Source organism: Tiliqua scincoides, chromosome 5, assembly GCF_035046505.1.
Source record: "Tiliqua scincoides isolate rTilSci1 chromosome 5, rTilSci1.hap2, whole genome shotgun sequence".
In the NCBI taxonomy this organism is placed as follows: domain Eukaryota; kingdom Metazoa; phylum Chordata; class Lepidosauria; order Squamata; family Scincidae; genus Tiliqua; species Tiliqua scincoides.
The window spans coordinates 78,645,746-78,669,479 of NC_089825.1; the positions used below are offsets into that span (position 1 = coordinate 78,645,746).

Below are 23,734 nucleotides of genomic sequence, written 5' to 3' on the forward strand. Positions count from 1 at the left end.
CCCATGCATCTCCCACTAGGTCAGCAACAAATAGGTTGCTGAGAAATAGGACTTCATTTTCAGGCTAAGTCATTTAGTGCATTCATAGAAGATCAACAGGGGAGACTGTGCAGACAGCAAATAGGGATAGACTGGGAGTGGTGATCCAAGGTGCAATCTGTGCTTGGAGCAAGTTGAAAGTGAGGAAAAGAGTCCCAGGATAATTAAGGATAATTAACTTGCTCTGGTTTCATCATGGTATTAAGAGATCATGTAAACAACAGTATGGATGAATCAGGCTGCAAATCCTATACACACTTTTCTGGGAGTAAGCCTCACTGAACACAGTGGGACTTACTTCTGAGTAGATGTGCATAGGCTTGCACTCTTAATTATATAAGGGTGGGTAGAGTCCATGCAGTGACCAGAAAAAGTCAGGAAGGGTGTGAAGCTCAAACTTATAAGATTCAAACAAGGAGGTGTTGATTCAAGATAGCAATCTAATTCAGCAATCCTGGATCAACTGCTTCTAAAACAACTGTAGGACCCTCTTTGAGGAAAGCAGAATCAAAATCAAAATTTCACACCATTTGAAATTGTTGGGATGTCATCACCTACATTTAAAAAAAATTAAACCATATATATTGATTGCATTAAAATCTCACTCCATCCACCATATTTAAAACATTGTGTATTTTGTTCAGAATTTAAGCACCTATGTGCATATACACATGAAGAGAGACAGAATCCATCCCAAATACAGTATTCAAATCTAGGTTTGAAATTTTAGATTTTGGCATGGAGATTAGATGATCTCTGCCTCCAGTTTCAACTTGTGTATCAACAAGACCTACAGGACGGTGATGAAAACGTGCTTTGTGGAAGGTGACATCAAAGAAGGGTTGGTCACACATTACATTGTACATGTGTACAGATGTTTGCACACACATACATGTTGATGTGTGAATGACTGTACAAGGCATTGATTTCAAAAGTAAAGCTGGGTACCACCCCTCAAACAGAGGGTATAGATTTTGTGCACTGCTGTATGTGCATCAGACATCATGTGTGAAAGACTGTATGCGCCAATTGATCAACAATCTGTGTACAGTGTACATAGATTGTGTATGCATACTATATAATGTGTGAATAGCCCTAGATTCTCCGGACCTCTGCAAGCACCTTGCCAAAACCTTTTAGCAAGCCCTTCACTTCCTTGAGCCTTCTCCCATAAACAAAGCTTTTAAAGGCATAGTGACCACTAGTGGTGCTTTCTGGAAATGCATGGAAGGAAAAGAGATGGGGATGGTGGTTGACCGGAATCATCCATCGTTCCTACAGAGTGTCCCCAAAGGAAACAGGGATACAACCACCATGTTCCTGCCCCCCTAGTGGGGGAGACTGAGAGTACGCGAAAATGTCAGTGGAGGTGAATTCCGCAGCTGTCTGTGCCACGTATAGAAATCCAGGGGCTTGGACTGCATAGCCCTCAGTCTGAGTAGATGATGAAGCCTGAAAAGGTGCTGTATTTGTTGTTATTGCCCCCATGGGCTTTGCCCCCGTCCAGCTTGATGAAAACCTCATCGCCGGCATCCAGGTGCAGAATGACGCTATTGCTCGCGTAGTCGTAGTTCTGATCCGCATCTTGCGCGATGGCACTGGCCCGGACCTGGCATGGGAGATGACAGAGTTAGGTTGGAGAGATGGGCAGATGGGAAGGATTTTTTTAAAAAAATGTGCAGACAGGGAAAAAGTGAAACAGTTAGCAACAGCGAAGGGAGTGAAAGTTATTGCAGGCTAAATATAGAAAAGCTGGGTGGGGAGGGCACTGCTTCTTTGTTTCACCATCGTTATTGAATGTCATACTTCAAAGGAGGTCACTATAACTCCAATCAGTCTGCATTGGGAATTATTTTTGGTGGAGGAACTGAACTTGTGCCACCCAAGAAAAGCTGCCTCTATGCTTCGCCTCTATGCTTCATCTCTTTGCTGTCTCCCATGAATGTTTATTATTGCCACTTAGAGGCCAATCCTATCCCACCAGGTGCTATCCCCTCCGACGTGCCCCCTTTGTTTCCCCGGACTCCAATTCTCCAAGGGATCTCAGAGCAGCATACATGCTTCCTCCTTTTATCCTTAAAATCAGGGCTGACCCAAGACCTCCTGATGCCTAAAGCAGCATGCCAAACACTACCCACCCTGACCCAGTGATGTGCCAACAACTGCTCCTCCTACTCTCCAATGCTGTCACTCAGCACTCTTGTTCCCTCCACAATCTTAATTCCTCTCTGCCTCCCTCTTCCAATGTTGTTGGCATCCATCAGTCTCGGAAGACTATGGTATCGCGCTCTGAATGGTGGTTCTGGAACAGAGTGTCCTCTCCAGTGTGCGAAGCCTGGGTAAAGCAGGTATGGAGGATAGGCTGTTACCCATGCAGCAAATCCCCCCTCTCCACATCGCTGAAATGGTCCAATGGAAAGGCAGAGGCCAATACGGTTGGTTCCAGCGGCGTCGCAGGAGTTGCCAGAACGTGACTGTGTGCAGCCATGAACTGCCTCAGGGACTCCGGCTCCGGATTTTGCCTCGAGGTTGACTCCTGAAGCCTTTTCCATAACTGGATGTAGCCACAAGGCAGTGGAGGTTTGGGATCAGAGTTTTCCTTCTCTCAGATGAGCTGCCCTCCCAGGCTGACGAGTCCCATCTACCCGGTGGCTGTTTAGTCGCCTCTTACGAAAAGTACAGCCAAACTGAGGGCCTATTCTTATCCCCAGCCCCCAGGCTCTTCCAATACAGATAGTGGAAAGAAAAGGAGGTGGAGTGGAGGCAAGGAGGTGGGCAGAGATGGGTGCCACCCAGCAGTCTGCTGCCTGAAGCAACTGGTACAGTTGGCCTCCTAGATGGGCCATTCCCGGTAAAACTCAGATTGGAACTATATCCTGCATCCATCACCACCATGTCTTCACTGGCTGTCCCTGTCTGCCCCAAACCCAAAAAACTATTGTTTGAGAAAGAGGACTGGGTAAGAGCACTAGAGAGCTTCCATGGCCACAGGAGTCTTTCCTTGGTGGCAAAAGATGCACAAGCATAGCATAACTTCCTGCCAGGAATCATGGGGCTTGTAAGTCAAACCCTGTGGATGCCTGTGTCCATGGAAACCTTGCTCTGCTAGTGCCCCCCCCCTTCTTCAACATAGGGTTTTTTTTTCCTTTTCTTTTTAAACTTGGGAAGGGGGAGTTTGTCAGGAAAGGGGAAACAAAGCTTAAAGTGGTCTTTTTGGCAATTCATACTGAGCAACTTAAAAATCCCCTTGAGGCTTTCTGAGCGTTAAACAGGAACACTTGAAAAGTCCAATTTACTTATGGGTGAGCAGTAGGATGTTCGCCCAACCCTCATTTGAACAACTTGTTACTCAGGGACAGATGGATCCGCTCTTGGCCTTCCCACGCTGGTTCACACTGCTGGCTAAGAGCCAAGGCAAGCAGGCTTTCCCCCACACCAGCATGCACAGAAATGGTTGTGAAATGGAGACCTCTATTTTTCATGGGTTATTGGGTTGTACTGTCATTAAACATTAACTTGATTGCTGCTGTATGGCCTGGGTGGGAAGAATGTTAGCTTTTAATTACCACCAGATACCTGAAGGGAGCTCCCAGAGAGAGAGAGAGAGAGAGAGAGAGAGAGCAAACCAAGCACAATTCATGGAGGTGCATGGAGGGATATGTCTGTGGTTGCACGCGGAGGCTCTTTGTATAGAATATTCACTGTGGCAGGAAACTTATCAGCCACAGGGTCTATTCATGTTTTTTTGTAGATGATCGACAAAGGGGCAAGATCAGGGAGGTTAAAAATAACAACAAAACATCCATAGTTGACAGAGTCACAGGCTCTGTGGAAACAGATGCACAAGGCTTAAATTTATTTATTTATTTATTTTTGCATACAAGACTGGAAATCTTTATGGCAGCAGTTGTGCTGCTGATGGCAGAACGTGCCCAGAATCTACTGCATGTATCAGAAAAGCTGGCAATTCTCAGCTCAACCTTTTGGAGTTTAAAAAGTAGAATGAGTGTAGTCCTCATGATGAGTGAGGGAATATACTTTAAAAAGTGCAGCCTAAGTGTGCCTAACAACTCAGAAAATGGTTGTGCTGGGACTTCAAATGCATAATACTCCCACATCAGCCAATTTTCATTTGTTTCACTTTTCTTTTTGGTAGAATTTCTGTACTTTTAATATAGCCTGACAGCCAGAAGGTCATCAGGTGCACCCTCAACCAGCATGGAGATGCAGTGGCAACAAAACAGGAAGTCACTCAGTGGTGAACTTACTCAGCCCTGTGCCTGGAGCAAAGGTCTGCAATTTTGCTGATGCAAATCTGAATAGCCCCATAGAGCTGGCTGGGGTGTTACTCAGGGTAAGGGGACATAAGTCTCCTTACTCTAAGTTGCGCTCCAGCCCACACCTAAGCCGTGCTCAATACAGCGCAGGCCAGTTGGCCTGCTTGTTCCAGCAATTGCAGACCTACCAATTGGTTCAATGGGACAAATGCCCCAGGCATGAGCCTCTTGAACCCCACAGAAGCCTCTCTGAGGTTCCTGACAGGGTTGAAAACTGTGCTTCCGGTTTCCCAGAAACCGGTTTTCCAGTTTATCGCATCGGGGAACTTTAGAGAGGCTTCCCTGACGTGGGTTAAGATCATGCGAGGCTCCATGAGTGGGGGAGCTTATGGATTTTTGTGCAGGGGGGACAACAACAGCCTGGGGGGGGGACCATCACAAACCTTTGCCCCAGGCATGGGGCAGGGGAGATCCGCCGCTGTGTTCCAGCACAGGTTAGGATTGTGCTGCCCAACATTTATCTCCCTTATTTACACAAGCTTGCAAACTGCAGGAGCTCATCTATTTGCAGGGCAATTAGCAGCTGTCTTGCTAATTGCAGGAACTCTGTTCTTTGCAGGGCAGTTAGCAGCTATCTGATTTTGGAATAGCCTCAGGGCTTGAGTCAATTAGCTACCTGATCTTTCTGTCAGCCATGTTTTCATTGGAGGCTCTGCGGAACCCACCAGAAAGTAGGTCTCGACCTACAGTTTGAGAAATGCTGCACTAGCTAAACAGCTGATGCAGGTCCGAGGAGACCTATTGGCAAGACCTACCTCTCCCAAGCGCCCAGTCTGTCCCTGTACCCCTTCTGCAGGATGCAGTGCAAGCCTTTTTGGTGCAGCTGCAGCCGTGGGGATGACAATGACAGAGGATAGGATTGCGCTGAAGAGCTATTTTCATAATAAATAATGAAAATAGAAGAAAAAAAAGAAGAGGGGAATTCAGTAATTAGGGCCCTGGGGGGGGGAGGAACAGGGAATTGACTAATTTAAGGGCAATTAAGAAACTATTCATCAGTGATGCTGCAGTGGTGGCGCAAGAAGAAATAAAAGGGGCACGAGCCATAAGGAAGAAGCTACTAATTAATGTTGCAGGGGTTCTTTGCTGAAGGGGACTTGCTTCTGAGCAAACACTGTAGATGGATCAAGACTGTGGGGAAGGGCACTGCTAGATAATATGTGCTCTATTAAATACCACGCGAAACCTCTGTTTTCATGCTGTTTCCAGCTGACTGCACCAAAGCAAGGCCTCTGCCATGCTAAAGGGTCCTAGTGTGGAAGCAGCTGCCCTTGGAATGCAGAACCAGTTAGAGCACAAACCTTTGCATGTCTGCTCAGAAGTAAGTCCCATTGTGTTCAATGAGGATTCCTTCCAGGAAAGTGTATTTAGGATTGCAGCCCTATTTTGTCAGGAATGCAGGTGCTGTCCTGCAGGATAATAAAATGAGGCCTGAAAGGGGAACTGTACAATGTCCTTACCTGTGGGTTGCAGTGGGGGTGGAGGAGGGGAGGAGATCTGAATTCAAAGCCAGGCAGAGCTGTATCCCACTTTGCATGCTAAATAATGTGGGGGGAAAAACCACTGACCTGGAGCAGTGGCTTTTGTGTACAAGAGAAAGCTTTGCAGAAGGAAGTGCTAGGGATAAAGGTGGATTTTTCCTCCTTAAATTGCCTGCAATGTGCTGACTTGGTACAGGGATGCCGCAGCACAGTGAGGGGTCTTTGCCAGCCATATGCCCCTTCACCATGTGACTGGCAGGCACTGTGTCAGCCTCTGCTTCTTCCACACCTCAGTTCCTGCTTCAGCTCAAGATCCCTTTAACAGTCCTTTCCCCCCCTTCTTTCCAGAAACTAAACTCGCCATGCGCAATGTTCAGTGAATGGATGTTCAGTGAAATGTTCAGTGAAAATTGAGGTTGCCAACTTTATTCCTGACCCTTGCTCCTATGCCCTTAACAAAAGTGAGATCTGCAGGCATTGTCAAATGATAATTTTTATCTCAGTGCCATGAAAATCTTTACTTGTGCTATTAAAGGCACATGAGAAAGCCAGGGTGGGCTTTCCTTTCTGGGTCATTGACAGGCCTGGTGTGATGTTCATGTGTTTGGCACAGAAAGCCTGCAGACTATGGGTTGTTTCACACGTGCATTCCCTATCCCATGATGGCCACAGCATCTTGCAGTGACTTGCGTGTGCAAAAGCGCCATAATCACAGATGTGTTTTGTAGGCAATGCTCACACATTCAGTTGAGTCATCCTGTGTTGAGTATGCACACTGGAGGACCAGCCTTCAGTTTGTATGATCCTGGGCAATTTGCGTGTGCATGACTGGATGGTGAGGGGGAGGCCCTGATGTCACAAATTGGACATTTTCAACTCTTTGCCTTAGTTTTGCACAGCTTCACTTGCACCAAGAGTTCCTAAGAGCTGCTATTGGTCTTCTGCTGTTTGAGCTTGCTAGAGCAAAGCAAAGGACTTGCATCACAGCCCAGCTCATTTGCAAGTGCATTCGCCTATATCATCAAGAGGATTTTTCAGAGGAGCTCTATCTTGCATCCAGCATAAACTCAAGAGTCTGGCACATCAGCTCATGACACACCTCCATGAGTGTCAAGTGGCCCTTGCTGAGTTTGCCAAAGCTCATACACAGAATTGTTTTGTTCTGAAATGTGTTTTTATCCATTTCACTGATTCTGTGTTTAATTTCCAGTTATCCACTGAGCTTGCACAATGGAGGGGAAAAAAACATTTAAATAAATACAGACATACATTTTGGTATGTCTGTGGAACTAGCTGTTACTGGGGTAAATGTGGCTTTTCCAAACACCTGTTCACCTGTTGGTAAAGCAGGAGCAGGCAAGGCAGGTGGGAGGATGCAGGTTAAAAAAAAAATTGAAAATAACTCATCTTCCATCCAGTCAGATCCTCCCCATATCCTCCAACCCTCCTATGCTGCAACTCTCCCTGCCCTTTAAACAGCACTTACTTGGCTGGGACAGCAACCTGGTGGAGGAGAGTTTGGGGGGTTAAGAAAGGTGGGTAGGTGGGGGCTGGGGGGCTGGATTGGGTGGATGGAAACTCCCCTCTTGGAATTTCATCCAAACTGGAGAAAAATCTGGCTCTCTTCCTACTACTCGATTCTTTGCAGAATGTATTATGAGTGTCTGAAGCCTGTACCTTATAGCAGCTTTATTCCTACCATAAATTGCACGGGAGAAGGGGGGATGAGCCCATTCAGAACTGCAGCACAGTCCACAAAGTATTAAACAGCACAGTCAGTATGTTCACTCAAAAGTAAGTCCCACGGGGTCCAATTGGACTTACTCCCAGGTGTGTTTAGGACTGCATCCCAAATCACCTACTTTGCTGTGGTTTTCACAGCATTTCAGCCTGTCCCACTGCACACTGCATTAAAAACCCTGCAATCAAGTGGCCAAGGCACATGTTATACTGAACGTGTAGCTTGGCCCTGTTGAAGGCAGCATGGCTGGAAAGAAGCCGTTTGTTCCTCAGCAAAGCAAAAGCCGTCACGGCTGCTGTGGCTTCTTTCATTTCTGAATCTATACAGGTCGCATTTGCTGTAAGGTGGCCATGTTCCCACGCCTTCTGGGTGTGACTCCAGGGCGCAGCTGCATCAGTGTCAAAAGCATGTCGCTCCTTTTACACACTGCTCTTCAGCTCTGGCCTCCCTGGTGGGTGTTAGACAGCAAGAAGGAAGGCATCTTCACCACTCCAGAGGCCACATGATCAGTTTGCAACTCAAGAGCTTTCTTAATTAGGACTTTATGTTTCCTGTCAAGGCACACTTCCTGGAACAAAAGATACTTGCAAACCCAAGGCAGGGGCTTCATTATCCACACAAGCCTGCAAAGCATGCCTGTTGAACCATGCCAACTAGCGCAGTGGCTTCTGGCCTGGACCCAGATGGGAAGTACCTGGCAGAGCATGGCGGGACAACTCCACCTGTACCGAATCAAGCACCCCACATCCCTGTGGGCGGGGCTATAAAGGTTGCTGACCAGGAAAAGGGGACAGGACTGGATAGAAAGGTCTTCTCCATCACTTTCCCTGGCACCATCAGAGTGAGTTGATGGGATCATTGCTGCGGCCACCAGCATTCCTCCACAGCCCCGGAACCCAGCTGGGCCTGAGGAAAACAAAATGGATATCCTGCCGGACCCTCCTGCCAGACCACTACTGCATGACACCACCCCCTGAACGATTGCCTGCCTCGGTCTACCTGCCTTGGAAGCTAGCTTGGGGAGAGGAAAACCCCCCAACCTCCTCACACCCTCAGACCCTCCTGGAGCTATATTTTTGAATAAACTGGACTTGCCAGGGACTAACCACCATTGGAGCTCTATTGGCTAGACCCACCTCAAAGAAGAGCTTCCTACAACACCGACCAGCCCTCCCCTTGACCAGCCCTCCCTCGATCAGCCCTCCCCTTGGCGAGATAAGAGGATACCACTTTGAAAGGTGCCTCTTTGCCAAGTTAGTGGGGGAGATGCAGCAAGCAAAGGCCTGGATTCACGTCCTGGTCAGATTAGGACTAGGGAGGGCTGGAAACAAGTTCCTGCTCAATGACAGAGCACGTACTTTGAATGCAGAAACGTTCACATTTAAGTTCCCAGAACTGCCATTTGAAAGTTCCCAGCTAGCCTGGCTGGGAAAGAACTCTGCCCTGGATGGCTGACAATCCTGGAGTGGGTGAACATATGTACCATAAGGTGCTTGGATTTTAAAAAAGCCACTCAGCCTAACCTACCTAGCAGAGTCATTCAGAAGATGAAATGAGATCAGTCATTCTGAGCTGAGTGAGATACAAATGTGACTAATCATCACAGTGCTGCTGGATGGTGTCCCCCCAGGCCAGGATATGGGTGGTGGTGATAGTGAAGTGCCTCACTGTAGTTCTCTATCAATTTCATCAAGTGCGTGGGCAAAGCTGTCCATGCTCTCTTGGAGGAAAATGCCTCCTTGCAGTCATCTCTGCCAAGGACAGCAGTGAAACTGACGAGCGGGGTATGTCCATTTGTACATTCAGAGAGACATTTGCCAAAGACCAGCATTGTCTTTCATAGAAAAGAATCAACGAAGAGGTCAAAGAAAAGGGGTGTTTATGTGGATTCTAATTGTGCTGATGTGGGAATAGGGATCACATATGACAGTGGTCCTCAACCTTTTCATGTCATGATCTGAATGAATGAATGAATGAATGAGACTGGGGACCCACTGCTGATCCTGTCCCCTTCTGTGATGCAGTCCACCCACTGTGGATGTGGATAATCATGTAAAATGAGTGAGAATGAAGCTTGAGCCATTTTTGTTCCTGTAAGAGGCAGGCTTTGAAAGGTTGCCACAATCCCTCAAATGAGGCTTCACAACCCCCTTGGGGTCTGTCATGAAGGGGGGGGACTTCCAGCAACCACCCGCTAATCCCAGGCAGTGATGCCTAGTGCTAAGCTTCCTGTTCCCCACTCTTCCAGTCGGTTTAACATGCAGCTTGGTGGTACCAGACCTGGTAGATCCATTCCACTGCCACCAGCCCAAGAGATCCGTTTCCCAGAGGGCTTTCTTGGGCAAAACCCCTCCCCAAGAATGCTATTCAGAGTTGTTAAAATGCTCTCACTCCACCAGTAGCACCTGCAGAGCGGAGAGGCTGACAAATCCACTGATCCCAGAACAGGCAGAGGTTTTAAACGAAAAGGTTTTATTAACAGGTGAGGCAAAAAATACAATGTAAACAGTCTTGGTTACATACAAATAAACATCCCCTGAATGGGCTGGCTCTGCAGGGAAGCCTCCATGTGCAGGCCAGGACTAAGCCAAGAGCCTGGGTCCCCACTTGGCACAGCATAAGCTGAGGCAACGAAGAGCTCCCAGCCTCTGGATGGGAAGGACAAACAAACCCTGATGCGACTATCTTCTTTTTGGTCACTTTTCTACTTCCCTGGGTTCTCCCCAATGGCTTTCCCTCTACTCACCAGAGAGGCTCTCCTTGTCTTGCACAGTCTTAAGCATGCAGCAGAAAAGAGAGAAAAAGAGAGACTCTCAGGCCTGGAGCTTTTTCAGCCTGCCTCCGCAGCCCTCCAATTGCCTGGCTCCCGCTTTTGAGCCTGAAGCCTTTCAGACATTGAAGGGAAAATCTTTGACAGCAAACACAGCTGTTAACTATTTCATCATAGGGTCATGTCCCACAGGTTGAAGAACACTGACCTATGATATTATATGAGAGATTCCTCTTCTGAGCCAGATTAGAGACTTAGCCCAACTCTACATTTCCTACTGTACCAGCAGCACCTCTCCCATGTCTCAGGCAGTTGTTAAGAACGCATGTTTGTAATCAAGCCTGTCCATCCTGCCTCCACCTGTCATTCACATGTTGGATTTCACACTTGCAATGGGACCTTCCTCCAGAGAACCCAACATATGTTGGCCTGAACTGCACAGATGCGCTGACATGGTGCCCATTCCTCTCAGTGGGGTCTGCACAGAAGAACTTTCCAGTGAACTGTGCCCCATGTGCGAGATGTATCTGCCACCTTGCCATCCTGAAAGCAATTGTCTCCCTTTGCCACCTGGGAGGGTCACCTCTGCCCTTACCAAAAAGACAGATTCATCCACTCACCAATCCACCTACAGACCAAACTATGCAGTCCACACCTTGGTGTGTTTTTAGCAAGGTTAGGTGTGCTGTGATTGCAAGGAATATTGTCCCACATGACTCAAGCAAGCCAGCCAAGCAACACATGCTGCTGGGGATGGACGGGGGAAAGACAAACAAAATCAAGAGCTACTGCAGCCCTTTGGCCTGAAAGACTCTTTGCTGACTGCAGGCATGTTAAGCAGATCTTAAGCTTGAGCAAACCTCACCCAATCAAACATCCAAGGAAATACTTGGATGCAACTCAGTGAAACCCAGCATCCTATATATAACCCTGGCAAGATGCCACTTGAACACAGTGCGCTAGTAAAACAACTCAGTCAAAGGTATGTGCTAAGCAACAGCATCCAGCTGTCCTTATTAGGCTCTGATTTCCGCCCTGGTGCAGTAATTAATATTATTAATAAATGTTTATATACCAATTTTCAACAAAACATAGTGCACAAGCAGTTTTCAAAGCAAAACAAAACAATAAATGGCTCCCTGTCCCCAAAGGGCTCTCAATCTACAGAAAAGGAACCAGCACTGGATAAGACACCATGCTGGGATGGGCAATTGCGCTTCCCCTGCTAAATATAAGAGGACACCACTTTAAAAGTGGAGTGACTGCCCAATTAGCAGGGGTAATTAGCAGCTCTGTGACATTACATGGCTTTGATTGATTTTCTCCACTTGTCGGCCCTTTGGCACCAACAGGAGCTCCCCTCCTTGGACAAAGAGCAGTTATGGGGGGGGGGTACTATACAAATAAGGACCACAGTGGAAGCAAAGGGTTAAGGGTCCAATCCTACCCAATTTTCCAGTGCTGGTGCAATTGTGCCAGTGGGGTGTTTGCTGCATCCTGCGGGGAAGGAGCAGTCACTGGGGCCTGCTCAAGGTATGGGAACATGGGTTCCCTTACTACAGGGCTGCTTTTTGGCTACACCAGAGCCGGAAAGTTGGATAGGATTGGGCCCTAAAGCTCCCCTCCTGGGCCACAATCCACAGTCTGGGTCAGGCCCTCCGTGGCTGCTGTTGAAGATGGAGAAACGTCAAGCACATCAGGGCTAATGTGCAGTTTGGCTCTGACATTGGGAGTCAGAAGAATCAGTGGGAGGAAAGCATCCCAGTACTTCTAGGGCTGGATGAGGCTTCCAGGTCAGGTTTTAAACACCTTTTTTTTTTTAAATCAGTCGGATTGGGAAGCTAGTTACTATGTAGATGCCTGAATGCTGACGCAGGACTAATCCAGACATTCTCCAGGCAGCCAGTGCAACTTCATTTTCCATCATCACTATTCCCCCCTCCTTTTCCTGCCTTTCCACGCCATGCTTGCTAGTTAAACGCCAAAGGCAGCGAAAGGCAGTTCAGCGCTGCTGTCACTGGGGCCATTTATCTCCTCTCGTTAAGGAGCTGCCTTGTCACAGCACAGGAGCCCGTTATGACATTATCCCCTAACTAGTGAAGATAAATTACTGCTCCAGAAGCGGGATGCCTAGTGTTGCTATTTCTTCCAAGGTGTGTTTCGGGGAAATGGGTTTGAGTTTCAATTGTAGGATTTAGCATGAAACAGATGGGATCAGAGGTCTTAGAAGAGAAACCTGGACAGGCAGCTAAGTTGCATGCATAATTTCGAACGAGTGAGGCCCAGGCTGAAGCTAGCCTGGAGGATGAATCCCATGGGAATCCTGGCCCTTAATCCTGGATGTGGGAGTGGCTCTGGCTATATGACAAAAAAATCATTCTGCACATGAACAGGGGCTCCCTGACCTTTCTTATTAATTAATCCAATCCAAGGTTAAGATGAATATTTTCAAAACAGGCAATTGGGCTGCGTCATAAGTTGGTTGTGTCTAGATATGGAAAAACCCAAATCCTTATCCCTTCATTCAAGCCATAAAGTCGTTGCAAGTTTGGCTGTCTTGATCACTGTGAATGAGTGCACTGGCAAACCTCCCACTATATTCGATGGGGCAAATGCCCTGGGCTCTGTGTGGAAAAACCTGTCTGCTGTGCATATTGTATTGAAAACCATAGGTATTTATAAGTTTAAAGCCATTCAGTTTTGGATAGGAAATGCCCATAAGGACGGTGATTGTTTGGCTCTGTCTGTGATTGTTCCTGATGGCCTGCAAAGAGCTGCAAAGAGCAGGCTGCAAAGAGCTGTTCTCATTATTCATTCATTCATTCATTCATTCATTCACATTTTTACCCTCCCTCCAAAGAGCTCAGGGTGGTGTACATAATCCCGCCTCCTTTTGTTCTCACAACAACCCTGTGAGGTAGGTGAAGCTGAGAAAGAGAAAGAGTGACTGGCCCAAGGTCACCCAAGAAGCTTAAACCTGGATCCTCCAGATCTAAGGGTGCAATCCTTAGGCTGGCGCAAATCCCTTGCGCCAGATTAGGAGGGTGCCATCAAGTACGTTTGCGCCTCCTCAGGAGCAAGCCGCGCCAGTGCATGGAGGTAGCCTCTGTAGCCTATGTGGCAGCTTCAGCCAGGGAGGTTGCGTCGGCCAAGCTCTGCCAATGAGGGGCCTGGAGAGGGAGGGGAGGAAGTGGGGAGGAGGTGGGAGGGAGGTGTTCCGGGGCAGGAGGAAGGCAGGCAGAGGGCATTCCAGGGGGTAGGCAGGGAGCGGGAGGTGGAGCTGGAACCTGGCAGTTATGCCAGATCCCAATCCTATTCCCCGAGCAGCCGCTCTGTTCTCCTTGAACTTGTGCCACCTCCTGAAGTGATGCAGGTCCAAGGAGATCCTTTGGGGCTGCGGTGGCTTACCAGGGCTAAAGGGAAGAGTTCCCCCTTGCCTCCATCTGAGCCAGTTCTGGCCCCAATCTTGCACTGGATACAGGGCAGCCTTCCTGGCCTGCCTGTTTCAGTGCAAGATAGGATTCAGGAGTCAGACTTCTGAACTACAGCTTCCTGGGTTTCATTGTAGGCAAAGCCAGAGGGAGGCATAGATACAGGTTGGAGCCAAGTTGGCAGCTTTCAGTCTAGTGAAAAGTGCATTACTTGCTTAGCTGGCAGTAACTAAACAAGGATATCACAGCTGGGAGGGGCCACAACAGCTGCTCTCTGGGAATTTGATGCAAGGCAGTGGCCATGCTGCCTACTGAATGCATTCGGACATGCATATTTGTATCTTTGGGCACTTCCTTTGGGTTCTTTGTGCCATCAGCCATGTGCCACAAAGGTTGTTAATTTTTCCCTTGGAGTCACTAACATTCCTCCCACACAGTAGCCACAGTGGACTGACCTCCTCCCCACCCCCATCTTATCCTTTTTTGGTTTTGTTTCTGCTGTCATCAGCTGTATCTGGACATGCATTTCTCCAAAAACATGAACCTGTAACACTCACAGCAGATCATACTGCAATCATGTAGTACTGCTGTTGTACTGCAGTTCTCTTTACAGATTTCCATCATTAATAGATGTGGCCATTTAACCTCGAGGAAAGCATGGCTGGACAATGGATGAATGATGGCAATGTGTGAATCATCCAAGGGGTTTGGAAAGGGTGCTTGATTGTGACTATTTTGGATTAAACGCCCCAACTGGAAATGCCTTTTATCAGCAGAAAGGACAAAGAAACTCTAAAGATCCACATTTGATGTGAGGTTTTTGATTTCATGTTCTTAAATATCAGCTGTGAGAGAACCTGAGATCCTGAGGTCCTGAGATCAGGACCACAGCAGCTGAGAGGGTTTTCACTCCTCTCTCTGCAAACCTGAGGACAATTGCCCCACAGGTTTGGCTTAAGTTGAAAATGAGTCAGAATTCCTAAACAGCTGCTCAGATTCTGAATAGAAGGCAACATGTGAGAACTCAAATTGTGGCCTGTGCATTTAACATTTTGAACTGTATCTATTCTTCACACGTGTGAAATGTCAAACCAAAAGGCAACCTTTGTGGGTTATATGAGCTGGGGGCTGGGGATAAGAATAGGCCCTCAGTTTGGCTGTACTTGTCGTAAGAGGCGACTAAACAGCCACCGGGTAGATGGGACTTGTTAGCCTGGGAGGGCAGCTCATCTGAGAGAAGGAAAACTCTGATCCCAAACCTCCACTGCCTTGTGGCTAAATCCAGTTATGGAAAAGGCTTCAGGAGTCAACCTCGAGGCAAAATCAGGAGCCGGAGTCCCTGAGGCAGTTCATGGCTGAGCACAGTCACGTTCTGGCAACTCCTGCGACACGGTTGGAACCAACCGTATTGGCTTCTGCCTTTCCATTGGACCATTTCAGCAACGTGGAGAGGGGGGATTTGCTGCATGGGTAACAGTCTATCCTCCAAAATCTACTTTACCCAGGCTTCGCGCACTGGAGAGGACACTGTTCCAGAACCACTATTCAGAGCGCGATACCATAGTCTTCCGAGACTGAAGGATGCCAACAAGAAGATTCTGCAGTGCATCAAACCAACAGTCCATCTACTCATTATTGTCTATTGGCTGGCACTGATGGAAGACTCCCCCCCCAGGACAAATGGGTGGGGGGTCAAAACTGGGATGACTGATGGGAATAGGGCTAACCTCCATCTATGCTACAGTCTCAGTCTGCAAGGTGCTGATTCTGAGATTTACTGAAATTTATCGAAGTGAATTTTTTTTAAAAAGCACATTGACTCCAATAACATGGTTAAAGAAACACCTAGTTTGGCTTTCTAGGATCTTGGACAAACTCCTGTTCTTGCTCTGCTGAGTTCTGTCACAGCTCAACCATGCATGTGCTCCACCAATGAATTTCTGGCTGACTACTGTCAAGCCTCTGCTGGCGTTTGCCATCGGGGATACCAGCAATTTTGAGCATGAGGCCAGACGACTCCAGATCAATCAATGCAGAAGGGTAAACACAACCAGGAGTCTTGCAGCATCTTCAAAACTAACATATGGATTGTGGCATAAGCTTTCAGGTTGCAGAGTCCAAGGGTGTGATATTCAGTATGTGGCATATGTTTTGAGGGGTGTGTTCATACAAAAAAGGTGCAGTATTTGTGAGTGAGTTCACACCAGCAGAGAAACACCTCAATTAGGCCATTTTTTCTCTCTCTGAAACAGAGAATCTCTACTTTCTGTTGTGGTTTACCAGAGACTTGCCCACAAACAGGACTGCTGACCTAGAAATGCTGGGGCATTGTCTGTCTCACTTTCAGTGTTTCGATCCACTGTGTGCGGCAGCGGCTCCTGTACAGCTCCTCCGGAGAGATAGATTTGTTGCTAGAGGTGGCAAATTACCGTCAAGCAAGAACAATAGACTCAAAGTGGTATTGACAGTCGGTGGGCCAAATCCTTCCTCTGCAGGCATGGAGCCTGTTCCGAATGCCACCAGAAGGGAATAGCAATGGCCCACAGCCTGCTATAAGGTAGCACAGGGGGATTTTTATCCAAAACCAGAAGATTATGCAGTCACCTGGTGTGAGATTTCTAGGTGCACAAATGAAGCAGTGAGCAAATGCTGGAGTATGGCCAGAGTTTCCTTGCAGTGACTGCAAGAGGTGCTTGGGGGTGTCGCTTTGCAATTATTTATTTATTTATTCATTCATTCATTCATACAAATCCAGTTTTATCTCGCTCCTGGGCATTTGGACACATTGCAACAGTGTGGGGTGGGGCAGCAAAATGCCTTGAGCCAATTCTGCATCTGCTAGCAAGGAAGGGTTGCCACCCAGCCAAAATGTTACTGACCTCACCTTCCTGGCCAGTGATCAGAAACGAAGGACACAAAGCCAAGAAAAAAAGTTCTAGATGCCAAGTTCCTGGTGTGAAATTGTTTGCTGCTGTGGCGCATGCTTGTGCATCACTAAGAGTGTTGAATGCATTTGTAGTGTTACCATTCATGCATACCTGTGTTCTGAAGGATGGTTGCTGTGAATGCAAAAGTATGCATACTCTGTGATCATCAGGAGCGCTACCTCTGGCTGGCTTTATTTTGCAGGCTGGGTTAGGCAAGACACTCTCTCTCTCTCTCTCTCTCTCTCTCTCTCTCTCTCTCTCTCTCTGTGCACACATGCTGGGGGCTATGGAGCCAAACTGGAGACCATGTGGCATGATGGACCCTGCAAACCCCACCAAGCATACTAGAGCATAGTAGGTGCAAGTGATAGGCAGCAGCCATGATAGCCCCTCCTCCCTTCTCTACCAGTCAATACAAGTATTCTCTCTATGGCAAACCCTGGCCTGGGGGCCAGATGTGGCCCATGGAGAGCCTCTATCCAGCCCACAGCCAGCCTCTGATGCCCTGAGAGCTTCTGACCCAATTGACCAAACACAACCAGAGTTGTGCTTATGTGGTGGGGGAAGGAGGGTTCATTTAAGTGTGCACTTTATTTCTTGGTGCTTGGAGAAATCCTGGACATTTGAGCTCATTCATTCATTCATTCATTCATTCATTCATTCATTCATTCATTCATTCATCCAAGTTCCATCTCTAATGTATTTACTTAAATTTTATATTTATCATTTTCCTGTCGTCAACACAGTGCCAGATATTTGATGTGGCCCTTCAAGCGAAAAGTTTAGAGACCCCTGCTCTAGGACTTTTGGACAACACCATATCTATAGGCCTACTATGGTCATCCCTAATGGGCTGGGGGTGAGATGCAGGACAGCACACCCAAACAGGTGAGGAGGCATTTCCTTCAGAAAATAAAGGCACTCTGCACATGCTCAAGGATAGTTGGTTTGTTTTTGTTTGTTTTTTGGAAAGCTATCTTTCTATTCTCATAGGCACTTAACTCTAAGCACCAGAATTTTTTATAAGTGAATAGGGATAACTCTATAGTACACCAGGAAATTATCCAGGGGGCAGCTTCCTTTTCGTACAATTGTTTGCAGTTGTTATTCATCTGGTGCCACCAAATACCATTCATCTGGTATTGGTGCCATGTTCAACCCACCACAGCTTGCCTGGTGAGGTTGCTTCAGCCCTGGCAAGCAAACTGTCCCCTGTTGCTGTCATGGTGGTTGAGAGTTCTCTGGGACCGGCAGATCTCTCTAGCCCAGAGGTTCAACAAACTGGTGCAGAATACCACTGAATTGGCAACCCCCATGCAGCAATCATTCAGGGTGCATTCCATAATAAACAGGTAATATGGGTTCAGTGATGGAAGGGATGGATGGACGGATGGTGTGGCATCTAGGAATGAACTGGTCTGAGGCACTTTGTGCACCCTATTGCCATACAATGACTCCATAGTGCTATGAATCCAAGGCTCCCCATATGACCACCAGATCTTAGGCTACAATCCTGTACACACTTTCCTGGGAATAAGCTCCACTAAATACAATAGACTCTTGAGTAGACACTCATAGAATTATGCTGTCAGTTTCCTCAGGGATATCAATTTATTACATGGCCGTGATCACATCTATTCTTTTGAAGAGTGAAACTATGTTTTACACATGTTTGAACTTAAATCCTTTAACGTTGTTGATACAAATTTGCATCAATATAATTGGTAATCATTTATCATATTTATACAGTACTCTCCTTATATATATTTACTCTCCTTTCCTTTATGTATACTTTTCTGATACATTTCCTATCTATACTTAGACAGTTCAGAGACACAGACAGACGGCTTCCATGTCAATCTCATTATCCCTACCCACTGCCAAGATCCTGATCTGTGGGTGCCCTGATCTAGCTGCTTTCACTATAAAAAATGTAAGTCCATCAGGGCTAATGACTGACTGTCACATGTAAGTTTAACCCATAGTAGGTGCCTTCACAGCATCCTCTGGGCCAGCATATCTCATTCAACTAACTGGAGAATCCAAATCACTTTCGTTGTTGAAGTTTCAGATAAGAGAATACAGGTGCAGCCTATTTATCCACGAATTTTTTGTCTCAAATCAAATGGGATGGGGGAACTGGAAGTCACACACACCTTTGCCTCCTTTGCCCTGCACTCCATTTCAAGGCAGCCCAAAACACTGCAAAAGGGCTCTGCCTTGCTCAGGCAGGGAAATAGCCCTGGAGCCCTGGAAGGGGTTCCCCTTGCAAAGGAACACTCCTGGAGCCCCTGAGCCAGCAAAGAGGCTGAGGAGGGGAAGAGGGGAACTCTCCACACTTTCCTGGGAGTAAGCCCCATTGACTGGAATGGGGCTTACTTCTGAGTAGAAACAAATAGGGCTAGACTCTTAAAAGATCAGCATCCCAACTGTGAAAGAAGCTGGCAACAGGGAGGGCAGAGTACGGAGGGGGAGGAGAGGGGATTGCTTTAAAAAACCCAGGGAGTGTTTGCCAAATCCCCCCCCCCCATTGAGGTGGTGCAGGCAATCACCAACACAAGCAACCACCCCCGCCGCCCCCCCCCCCATGGTGCAGGCTATCACCAACACAAGCAAGCCTTCCCACCAAGCAAAGCATGAGATATAGCCTACAATCCTCACTACACCTAACGTATAGGGCTGGACTCTTAAAAGCTCAGCGGGACAGCTGGCACTGGGGAGGGCTGAGTACGGAGGGGAGGGGATTGAGAACAGCTGCCTTAGTTTCCTTCCATCTGGAAGTGTCAGGCTGCAGCGTGTTTGCGTAACTCTGTGGCATTTAGCACAACACGTTTTTGTTAATTGTGCCAAGTCACAGAACAGAACTAACGTGGATAAATAGGCTCTACCTCTACTCTGAGGCAGTGTTTCTCAGATTGTGGGTCATGAGACAATTTCAAGTGGGTCTCCATTCATTTTAATATTTTATTTTTAATATATTAGACTTGATGCTATTTTGTATGTGATAGTAAATGGGGCTTGCTTCTGGGTAGGATTGGGTAAAACTGCAGCCTAAGGTTGTTAAAAATTATCCTGTTTGATAATGTCACTTCCGGTCATGACATCACTTCTGGTGGATCCCAACAGATTCTCATGTTTAGAAGTGGGTCCTAGTGCTAAAAGTGTGAGAACCACTCACTGCTCTGAGGTCTCAGCAGAGGTAAGACTAGAACCCAGGTTTCCTACAGACCAACTTTCCACCTGCAGCATATAACTCAGTCACTTGAATTTGGCTGCCTTGTGCCTGTAGTCAGAACCCTCTGGGCAGAAGAGAGTTGACATAGCAGTTCCAGAGAAGGATTACAGTCACAGAGAGGTGAATTATTTTTCCCTGGAGACCAGAATAGCTCTGATCACTGGTAGATAGCAATTACATGGGACGTTGGTGCTCCTGAACTGCCACCGCTGATTTACGACCATAACGATCTTGCATCTTTCATCCGCGGTGACTAGGTACAGGCGGCTTCACTGAACAAGGAAGATGGAAGGGCCGCTCTTCCAAAAGCCATTGTAAGTGGCAGCTCAGAGTATGGCTAAGTGGAATGCTACTACCCCCACAATAATTCCCAGCCACGCTCACATTGTGATCCCAACCCCATACTGATCAAGCACATTTACCCTCCAATGATCAATAATGAGAAACATTGGTTTCCTAAGAGCTCAAAGCACTTCATGTACCTTGTCTTGGTAATCATTACAACAGCCCTGTAAGGTAGGCCACCTGGGGAGGCAGAATGCAAGAGATCTTGGTTTGCCAAAGACCACTCACTGAGTTTCTTACTAAGACCAGGACCACTGCATTGTAACAGCACATTTTTAGATTTTTGTTATATTGTCATCCTTGAACTCCAACCCTTTTTCTGACTCCCTATGGCAAACTCAGAGCAAAAACAACCATGGAAAATTCAAATTGTGATTTCCCCAGCTCTCGTCCCCTACCTCCCCAAAAGGAGGGGGGGGGAGAGAGAGAGAATATAGAGAAAAAGATGTGAGTGCAAAGCACTTCAATGCATAAAAAGCTGAATACACCATTGATGAAGGACAGTTTGTGGTTTTTACTCTGATGGCCCACTGAGATCAGAAGTTTCCCCCCACAAATTATCTTGGGGTCTCTTCCTTGATTATTATAGTTTAATCAACAAATATGGCACTTGACAAAAAAATGGGAGGACAGGTCCCTGCCCCAAGCAGCTTCCTATCTAAAAACAGACGCAAGATGACACAACAAGGGGCGGAATGTATGATTATTTCATATATACATACATAGGCTCAGAGGCATAAAAGATGATCACAACTAGAGGCATTTTATTCAACGTAATGGCACTGTGCCTAAAAGAATTTTCTTTGGAATGATTCAGTGGATGGGTTTTGCTTATGCCCAAGATCTAATTGGGGTAGGCCAGGTCCTGCTAGGAAAAAGGGGGCAGAACTTCTCTTGTGCCTTTAATCAACCTTGATCTGCAGACACCAGGAAGTTAGGCCTTTTCACAGAACAAAAAGAAACATGAGCACCTGCTGAAGGCTGCAGATCAAGATCCTGCTAAAGGCAGAACTACAGGTGCTAGTTCAGAAGCTGGCAACCCTGGGCAACCCAAATGTAGAGGCAAACTAGGCAACCACCTGGGGTGCCAAAATTCCAAGGGCACCTGCCTCAACTCAGCATTGGAGAACTACCTCAGCCCTCACTTTTGGAGGAGGTGCAGCAAGGCTCCTTAGCAGCTTGTAGGATGGGTGACATTCTCTGCATTCCTGGGGACATGGCTGCTGAAGGGGCTTCCAGCATCCATTGGCCACTGAAAGCATAGGCACAATTGGAAAGGGGAAGAAATAAAGAAGTGAAAGGCATTAACAATGATTGTTAATATTCTGGTCAACCATTACCATTTATTTCATACCAATACTTAACATTTGCAGAGCATTTTCTGAGCATGCAAAGTGCTTCGTGCATGCTGTACTATCTTGATGATGTCCTTACAGCAACCTTCGAATTATTATAAGCAAACTTAGGATTGTTATCTCCATGTTACAGATGGAGAAGACTGAGGATGATAGGGCCTAGCTTGTCTAAGATCACCTAATGAACACATGGCAGAGGCAAGATTTGAACCAGGTCTCTGACCACTACACTAGCTCTTGACAGTTAGACAAATATCTACGTAAATATTTAAGCTAGTTAATATTCTACTGCTCATGTATGAGATGGCTACTTAATAAATGGTAGGGTTGATGTCACTCAGCATACAATAAGACACAAGTCAGGGGGCAGCAGGATTCATGTATAGCAGCAAAGAACAAAAAGTCAAGTAAGCCAAGTTATTATTATTATTATTATTATTATTATTATTAACAGTATTTATATACTGTTAGTGATCCTGGGTGGGGCTGTTGCCTTTTCTGAGTCAGATGTAGTTTGGCTTGCTAACTTGAGTTATCTGAAACTCTTTGCTTTGCAAGTGCTTCTCTGTAATACATACCACTCAGTCTGTGGAACAATCTGTGGCACAGAGGCTGCCTATAAGCTGTCCTCTGTGGGCAGAAGCTTGGTTAAACTGCTGCTTGATCAAGTTGTTTGGGTGAAGCTTTAAACTAATTTCACCCCAAACTTCTTGGATTGGAAGGATGGGCCCAGGCTTCACTGAGCTAGTAGAATGCTGAGTTCTCACCATGTGCTTGCTCTGCATGCCTTTAAAGAGCAAACTTGCTACATCTGCAAACTGGTTTCACCCTGGAGCTTGAGAAGGGGACCCCGCTGTGTGTGTTAAAGAGAGCAATGGAGAGGAGGCATTTTTTGAGATGCTGTGACCTATAAATAAACCCTTGAAAATGAAAATATTCATTAACCACCTTGCCATTCTTCAAATAGAATTAGGGTTCAGTTCATTCTGCAAGAAAGAGAACAGAGTGATCCAGGAACTGTCCAGATTACTCTCATTTCAGGGACTGGATTTATTGAGAGGACACTCCCAACTCTACCATTCAGACACAGAGGGCCCCATGTGGTTCTAGGAATGCTCCCCTTCCCCCCCCCCCAATTTAATCGGTGCCACTTTTCCTCACCACTGCACTTCCATACCATGCAGAGCTCTACCTGTTGAATTTCTACCTTCATCAGGTGAGCTTTTTACAGCATGAAGATAAACATAATCACCTGCTGATGACCACACAGCATGCTGCTGTTAAAAGCACAGGAGGAGGGGTTAGTTAAAAAAAAATTGACAGTCCTACAAAGGGCCCTTCTAGCCTCCTACCCAGAATAGAGGACCATCCCATGTATTTCTCCCACAGACTGAAGTTGCCAGCTGCTGCCAGTCTCAGTTTCAGAGACCCAGGCAGAATTTCATGCTGTTGGCTAGTTGCCAGGAGTCTGCTACTAATCTGCCTGCATGGAAATTCTCACTCTGATGCAGTTCCTGTGGGACATGAATCCCCTATTTTTTAACAGTTGTGCTGTAGGGCACTAAGTATTACCGAAACACAATACGTTTTGCCTTCCCTATTTTAATTGTGATGTTGTTTTAAGATAACTGTTCCTAAGAACACTCTCTCTCTCTCACACACACACACACATACTCTTGCTCTTTTTGGAAAAAAAGAAACCATACTTCATATGGGCTGAGACTTGTGGTGCCCGTAGGTCCTCTTAAAGAAAACTGCCTCCCTTTCAGGGAGAGTGATTCTGCACATACTTAGAGATACTCCCAGCAGGGATGAAATCAATTGTTTGAATTAAAGTTGCTGCTCCTCTTTTGGAGAAACAGCCATGAAAGAGAGAGCGTGTGTGCATGTGGGAAGTGAGAGGAGTTGAGTATTATTAGAATGTATGTTTCAGCAGGGATCATTTTTGCTTAACCATAAGGCAGTGGAGCGCTAACAATAATAAGATGTTGTGAAACTGCAAATCATACTTTAATTTCAGATCTAAGCCTGGGCAAAGCACTGCAAACTTCCAGCAATGCTGTTAAAGGCACA

At 46.7% G+C, this 23,734-nt stretch overlaps 1 protein-coding gene across 1 annotated transcript in view; it reads right to left on the reverse strand.

The window, feature by feature from the left end:
* Positions 1-1,468: 1,468 nt before the first annotated feature.
* Positions 1,469-23,734, reverse strand: part of C1QL1 (complement C1q like 1) — a 41,350-nt gene continuing 19,084 nt past the window's right edge. The window contains exon 2 of the mRNA XM_066630673.1: positions 1,469-1,648. Within this exon, the coding sequence (XP_066486770.1) occupies positions 1,469-1,648 (180 nt within the window). The remainder of the gene's footprint in view (positions 1,649-23,734) is intronic.